An 8,533-nucleotide genomic window follows, 5' to 3' on the forward strand; every position below is an offset into this window, starting at 1 on the left:
CAAGTCAATCTTACACTGGTGATTATGCGAGAAAACGGCATTCACCATGGTCTTGCAGGCTTCTTTTGTAAGAAAGCGCCGTATTCGTCCAATATTGCTTATTTGAAAATAGCATGATTTGACGACCGAGGATACCTGTTTTTCCATAATAAGGTGTTGATCGAAAAATGCACCTAGATTTTTACACATGGCACGCTCTCAATGATATTATCACCAACTTTTAGTTGTAATGTTGGCAGATATTTCTGGTGTTGCTTTGTGGTGAAGATTATTAGCTCGGTCTTTTCTTGGTTTAGTTTGAGTAGGTTTGATGTCATCCATGAACCAATTTCACTAAGACACGCTTCAAGTCGAGAGAAATAATTGTTCCAATTTTCCAGTGGTCTTATGATCATGTAGATTTGTGTATCATCTGCATAGCAGTGATATATCATTCCATGTCGGTGGCATATGATTCCAATGGGTTTGGAGAAGAGGCAATAAATTTGTCCGAGTACAGATCCTTGGGGGACACCAAAAGGCAGCTGTCTAGACTTGATCGGACATCCAATTGTGACACATTGTTTTCTGTTCTTGAGGTAAGACTCGATCCACTCAAGAGCTCCATCACGGAAACCATAATTGATTTGTTACTAAAAATTATTGTTCTTTATTTTGGCAATTTTATGAAATTTTGTATAAGGAGAAGAATATCTAAGTTGTTAAAACTTGTGTCTTATCCTTTTGGCTTTAATTGTCAATAAAATATGTTCAATTTAATTCAACAAAATGTGATAATATTTTCATCCAGTCTGTCTTTAAAAACTATTTTTTAAAACATGAAAAAGTTTAATTATACATAAAGTTCAGTTCCCCCCCAAATTGACTAAGTTTATTTTTATTGGATAATTTTGCCATTAAGTATAATGTGTTGCACTGTATTGCAGCAAAATGCGGTTTAGTGCAATTGTTGAGATGCTTGTTTCTCAACAAGTACAATTATTTTTGTAGTCAGTGGTATAAAAACATTCCCCACCATCCACCCTCCAAAAACTTCTTATATATACAATTTTCCCTTGCCATTGATTATATGTTACAAAATTTGCATAATGCAAGTTTTCCACAAAGTTCGATAACTCAAATAATGTCCCTTTGAACAACGTTAACAAAACGATCTTTGCTTTCTGCTTAATATTATGCAAATGTTTAAGCAATGCTTACGAATTCCAAGCTTGTATACTATATAAGACTTAGTCATTCACAATTGATCAAGCGTAAATGCTACGTGTTAAATTTGGTCTGAGAGTGAGTTTATCTCACTAAGCAAGTGCTGCTAAACAGTACTGAAAAGCGCCTTTGATTGTTCTACAGTCATTCGGCGCTTTCTTTGATTGAGTCTCAAAATCCTCACTCATTACTCAAACACGAAAGTTTTTACATATTTCTCTCACTGTTTTGACTAAATATAGAATTAGACCTAGTATTTTTCAATAGACAGTACGTCAAGCATTACCATGATCAATTGCAATTCATTGCATTGCAGTGCAGCAATATCTTTCTCTAAAAGCGGAATTAATTAGCTTGCAATTCAAAACAAAATCTTCACTCTTTACTCAACCTTTCCCCTGGATGTTTTACATTTACCCAAAATCAGTCTTTTGATTAAAAAAAAAATCAGCATATGTAGCTGTTGTTTGATGAGAACTCAGCTCTTAGTGCCGTTATCATAATAAATATTCCGTCTACATGGTCTAGCCTTCCTGAGGATCATCTGCATAGCTCAAAACTTTCGTTCCTCAGTAACACAAGCCATTTCTGTTTTCTCTTTAGTCTTTCATATAGTCAAATTACTCGGATGACTAAAAAAAATCAGCAATGTGTAACTTTGTCGAAAAGCCTTTAAACATAATTACTGGTTAATTAAATTAATGTAGATTCACATAATTTAAAGAAACAAACATATGAGAAAATTTGAATAAAAATATTTAATCCGTCGGTTTTCCAAACTTTAAAAAAGAAAATTTAATTAGAAAAAAATATTAGTTTCAACCTTATTTTCAATTTTAAAAAAATTACAGCAAAATTGAACTTTATGTTTTTGATTGACTTTGCATTGTACATAGTGCAGTGCAATAAAGTGTAGTTTAATTCTATCTAAACTATTAATTCCCTTGCAAATTAGAAAAACATTTACTCAATGATTATCACTCGAAGAGCAGTGTTCATTTATTCAGGGTGTGTTACCAATACCCAACTAGTTTTCGATAAAAAATTCTTAATATAAAGCTGTCCAAAAGTCCTTCGACATAATTACTGGATTGTGAACTGAGATTTAATTTAGATGGAATAAAGTGTAGTTTACATCTTATGAAATTCAGCAATATCGGGTATTAATTTTCTTGCAAATAAAAAAAGCTATTCTTCAATCAAAGAAAAGTGTTCATTTCTTCATGATGTTTTATGCATACCCGAACCAGTCGTTTGATAAAAAAAAAATGTTAATACTAGTATGTAAACTTGTCAAAATATCTTTAGTCACAATTACTGGATTGTGAATTGAGATGCAATAAAGTGTAGTTTAAGTCTTATGAAATTCAGCAATAGTAATTCCCTTGTAAATAAAAAGAAAACAACTCCTGAGTCAAAGAGAAGCGTTCATTTCTTCATGATGTTTTATGCAAACCCAAACCAGTCATTCGATAAAAAGAATTGTTGATAAGTAAAGTTGTCAAAAAGTCTTTCGTCATATTTACTGAATTGTGAATTGAGATTCTCATGAAAGAGAACAATCGGATGTTAACAAAATGTGATCAAAATTTTATCCACTCTGTCTTTAAAAACTGTTTTTTAAAACATGAAAAAGTTCAATCATACATAAAGTTCAGTTCCCCCCAAATTGAATAAGTTTACTTTTATTGGATAATTTTGCCGTTCAATACAATGTGTTGCATTGTATTGCAGCAAAATGCGGTTTGGTGCAATTGTTGAGATGCTTGTTTCTCAACAAGTGCAATTATTTTTGTAGTGAATGATATAGAAACATTCCCCACCAACCATCCTCCAAAAACTTCTTATATATACAATTTTCCCTTGCCATTGATTATATGTTACAAAATTTGCATAATGCAAGTTTTCCACAAAGTTCGATAACTCAAATAATGTCCCTTTGAACAACGTTAACAAAACGATCTTTGCTTTCTGCTTTATATTATGCAAATGTTTAAGCAATGCTTACGAATGCCAAGCTTGTATACTATATAAGACTTAGTCATTCATAATTGATCAAGCGTAAATGCTACGTGTTAAATTTGTTCTGAGAGTGAGTTTATCACACTGAAACGGAAATGGTTGTTGTTTAGTTTCGTTTTAACGTTAGACCTACGTTCTTATATAAATTCTTAAACACTAAAAAATATTAATTCTCAGATCATACAAGTAATATGTAACTGCCTTTGTATTGGACTGACTGCACTGAGGTAACACATGCTGTGTTACAGGATCTCAGGATACCTCTCTGGTGACAAGCTTGTTGAGGCTTGACTGTCTATTATGTTCTCTTTCGCTTCGCTCAGACGAACATAAAGTATTTCATATTCTCTTTACATAAACAAAAACTCAAACACAAAAATAGAGGAGGTGACAATGTTAGCCAAAATTTAATAAACTGATTTGTACAAATGTAAACGCGTCCTTAAGTGCGTCCATACAGCCCGGGAAGGAGGATAAAACACCAAGGTAACATAGGATTGGTCCAGGCAAACTGCGACATGCATCTCCACACAAGGAATGGAATCTACTTCAAAGAAACTAAGCATCAATCTGCAAAAGAATTCTATTTCATTAAATAAAAGTAAAAAAAAAAAGTTTGGAAAACTGATACGTCGTGGCTAACTTGTCGAATGACAAAAGAACACAAAACACGAGTTTAAATACCCTTGGACCGGTTCACCGCGTTCCGCAATATAGACCCCAAAAGATATTTAAATTATTAAAGCGCATACGTAAGATGAATAGAAATTACCAAAGTAATACATACTGACTTGATAGCCGAATCACTATACCCGCCGCCCTGCACGCCAAAGGAACCAGGTTCAACTCCCAGGAACACCAATCATTTTTTTTTTCATCATTAATAGTCATTAATTAATAATGTAACCGAAAAGAAATTTATTTATGTTCTCTTTCGCTTCGCTCAGACGAACATAAAGTATTTCATATTCTCTTTACATAAACAAAAACTCAAACACAAAAATAGAGGAGGTGACAATGTTAGCCAAAATTCGAATAAAAAACGTCTGAGGAAAAATGAAAAGAAAAATTTATTTAATTACAATCCCAAATTTTTTGACACAAATAGAACCTTTTCTGTACTATCCTTAATATAACCGTCCTTTGCCGTTTCACTTTTCCACCGTCCATGAGCCTTAAAGAGTCTATCGGGAATATCTAGATTGGCTGCGGCTGAAGCACCTCCGGATCTAAGTGAGTGCACACCAAACTTTGAAGCGTCCTCTCCAACATCTTTCAATGCCTTCAAAATAAGTTCTCTGACACAAGTATAAGAAATAGCTTTGTTACTTTTTGCAAGCCTATAAGAATTACATCTGTTGAAATATCTTAATGACCTAAATATAAATTCATTAGAATCGTTTTGAACACCAGCTAATTTAAGATAATCAATAAGACATTGAACGGGACACAAATCAGAGTTGAGTTTTGCAATGTGCACAATGTTACCCCTTCTGTATATGTCTGTCTTCGAGCTTCTAAGTTCAATTTCCACGTGAGTATCACAAAAAGTAATATCCGATCTCTTGATGTTGCACAGCTCTCTGGCCCTGAAAAATCCTGCATATCCAAGAACAAAGAGTAATCTAGTACGCAAATCAGATAAATCTGACAAGTTACTTCTTAAATTAAAGACTTTGGAAATAATATTAGATGTAATCGGTTGTTTCTTGTTCACTGAAGATTTTGTAAGAGTGCGCAACGCTCCCTCAAAAGTCATTTTCACAAGTTTGTCAGAACAAGGATTCGGAAACAAATTTTTCTCATGATACCATTGCACAGCGTAAAAATGAGAGGTTAACACTGAAGATGTTGATTTACTCTGAACAAGATGAGAAATGAAGAGAGACACTGTTGCAGGTGATCCTGGTAAAGAAGATAATTTGTGTAATGAACACCAATGATCGAATTTAGAAAAATATGTCTTGTATTTACGTAAAGTGGACTCTGATTTTGAAGCCTCAATTAAATCCGGTATATTCCCAGCCAGCTTAGCAATGTCCCCCTCTTCATGAGTTCTCAATTCTGCCCAATGTGAATGGTTGAAGGACTGAAATCATAAACAAACAAAACGTTAACATATAAAGCTTTAATATTTTAAGAAACAGTTGAATTTAAATAGTAAGCAATTGCAGAAACTTTTAAATCCTGGCTTAACTAAGCCTTAACTAAACATGAAGTTAAATTTAATTTTGGTTCTCCATCCATTGAAATCATTCATCAGGCTCTCAGCCTGCTAAACAACTAAATTCTGACTCTCAGCCAATAAATACACAAATAAGGCTCTCAGCCAATAAATACAAATATCCGGCTCTCAGCCAATCATACACAAAGGCTCTCAGCCAATCATACACATGGGCTCTCAGCCAATCCTTACAAATATTAGGCTCTCAGCCTGTCATAACACAAATCAAATACTCAGCCTTACAATGCAAAGTCTCAGTTCTGACTCCCAGTCAGAATTCCATCTAAATGTCATAACACAAATGCACCTGAAAAAGTCTAAATATCAAAATTAACAAGGAGTACTATTACATTGGAGAAAAATTTTACTCCAGCGAAAACACTTTCTTTGTAAGATCCTGCAATGAAAAAATTTCTTGGTTTGTCATATTCAATATAGTCAATCACAAAATTTTTGAATTTTCCATCTGAATTTACCAACATGGACCAAAAAAGTGAGGATGTCCATTTTGGCACAACAAGTGTACCATGCGCTTTACACAAACCTAAATGATTAATTACATCTGGAATCAGAGAAACTGGAGGAACAATCCAAGAGTTAAATTTTTTCCAATTGAAACCAAATGCATCGACCCCAGAACTCCCTGGAGTCCAGAATTTACTAAAAAACTTTTTTACCTTGAAATTGTTACAATCTGCAAAAAGATCTACATCATAGGGCCCCCATTTTTTACTGAAAAATTGAAATATAATATCAGAAACAGACCAGTCATCAAAATCATAAACTTTGCTATAACAATCTGCTACACTATTTTCCTCTCTAGGAATCCACTCAACTTCTAATGTTACTTGATTCCGAATACAAAAAGCATAAATATTAAGTGCAATATCATGGAGCTCTTTTTTCATGCTACCAGAATTAACTATCTTAACTACATTTTGATTGTCAGTATAAAGTTTTACAGTTCTGTTGCTAATCTTATCTGTAGAAGATATTAAAGTTGTCTCTACTGCTTTCATCTCCCTCCAGGTAGAACTCTTTAGAGCTTCCACAGAAGTCCACATTTTATGCACTACACTATCTGCGAGTTCCACAATGTAACCAGCCGCTGCATACTTGCTTGCATCCGTAAAAATGATCCTTTGAGGAATGAAACTGCCTTTAAGAAAACATTTAGATGGCAAACATTGTAAATTGCGCAACCAGAAATTAAGTTCAGTCACAATTTCATCTGAAAGAACAATACAATGATCCCAAGAAACTGAATTGGCAATAACCATATGCATAACTCTTGTCATAATAGAACATACATTTCCTAAGGATTGCTGGAAAGAAATTATGTTTCCAGCTATGCTAGCTAGAACACGTGGAGTAATTTTCTCAGAAGAAATAACTTCCCTGATTTTGCCTAATAATTTATCAATTTTAGATCGAGGTATGAAAAGCATACCATGTACAGTATCCCAAGAAAACCCCAACCATTCCATTGATTGACAGGGAGTCCAAATACTCTTATCCTCGTTAATCAAAAAACCTGCTGAAATTAAGTCTGCTTTTATAGCTGAAGACATAACTTTACATGATTCTAGATCGTTTGCTAACCCAAATCCGTCATCTAAATAAACAACAATTTTATGACCTTTTGCTCTCCAATATTTCAACAAAGGCTTGAGCAGCTGTGTAAAAATAAAAGGAGCAGAGCTCAAACCAAAAGGAAGTACCGAGAAAGAATAATAGGTACTTTTCCAACAAAAACTCAAAAATTGAAAATGCAATGGATTTATGTCCAAATGATGATAACCGCTCTTGAGATCAAACTTGAACATAAAGTCATTTTTCTTGCAAAGTTTGATAGCGCTGCTAACACCCTCTAACTTAAATTTATTTTTTCGTACGCATTTGTTAACATGTCTAAGATCCAAAATAAGTCTTTTCTTGCCATGAGAATTTATAGAAACTGACAAAGGATTAACTATAGAAGGAACAGTACTACACCTTACAATGACTTTATTGCCTAACAAACTTCTTATTTCGTTGTCTACAAATTCCTCATGATCAAGAGAAGACTTATTGTTATGCAAAATAATCGTCTCTGGAAAACAATCAAAAGGAATACTATAACCATACTGAATAGTGTCAACTATATATTGTTCAGCATGCAATTGTTCTTTCCAAAAAGAAATGTTTTTTACTAATCTCCCTTTAACCGTTTGTAAACTAACATTTTCTTTTTCACAAGACAAAATATCTTTTACCAGTTTAGGTTCTTTGGTTATCTGTGGAGGGTCCGGTTTGTGTTGAAGTTGGCTTGCCGATCGCGAAAGGTTGGCTCTTTTTCTTGAGGGGACAGTTGACACTCCAATGCCCGAACCCATTGCAATACAGGCATTGGTCTGGTTGAATTCTGTATGGGCTTGGTTGTGATCCTCCGAAGTTCCCGTATGAACTAAACTGCCTGGTGTAAGGAGTAAATCTTTGCTGGAAAAATTTGCTGCTATCTGTACGAAAAGGATTATTATAATTTCTCTTGTCAAACCTTTTCCTTTTAGCCCTGGCTTCTGCTTGCCGGAGTCGTTGACTTTCCTCTGTACTCTCCGTGATTGGGTCATCTTTGTACTCTTTAGCCACATCCCAGCCGTACTTATCTGCAATTCTTATAACTTTTTTCTGGTCGTTAATACGAAGAACAGCTTTTTTGATTATCTCTTTAGCATTCAAACTATCACCAAAGTCAATAAATTTATCAATACTTTCAAAGTCACTTTGTAAATCTGTTAAGAAGTTGTACCTTTCTTTGTGATGATCCAACTTGAAATCAACCGAACTTTCTCTGGATACACAAGTTGAATTTTTTGCTTCTAACTCCTTCAAAAGCAGCTTTTTGTTCTCTGCTAAAGCTACGTCTAACTTGCGGGAAAACAAATGGAATGCCTCTGCGTTAGTAAGGTCTTCATTCAAAGTTTGCGAAGGGTTGCGGCTAGCCTCATTGTTGTTAGACGGACGTCTTTTTGGCTCGTGAGGAACACTTTTCCCCGGGCTACCACGTGGAGATGGCTCACTATCTGAATCGGACAGATTCAT

The 8,533-nt window shown here is 34.3% G+C and overlaps 1 protein-coding gene across 1 annotated transcript; it reads right to left on the minus strand.

Annotated features, from left to right (window-relative positions):
- Positions 1 to 5,195: 5,195 nt before the first annotated feature.
- LOC134238319 (uncharacterized) lies at positions 5,196 to 8,533 on the minus strand. The gene is made up of 2 exons (XM_062720445.1): positions 7,708 to 8,533; positions 5,196 to 5,317 (listed from the first exon to the last, which is right to left on the minus strand). Exon 1 carries the CDS (start codon positions 8,531 to 8,533, stop codon positions 7,712 to 7,714), a length of 822 nt encoding a protein of 273 aa, XP_062576429.1. The 3' UTR covers positions 5,196 to 5,317; positions 7,708 to 7,711.

Source organism: Saccostrea cucullata, unplaced genomic scaffold, assembly GCF_032062105.1.
Source record: "Saccostrea cucullata isolate Sc308-1 unplaced genomic scaffold, CSIRO_AGI_Scuc_v1 ctg23422, whole genome shotgun sequence".
In the NCBI taxonomy this organism is placed as follows: Eukaryota; Metazoa; Mollusca; class Bivalvia; order Ostreida; family Ostreidae; genus Saccostrea; species Saccostrea cuccullata.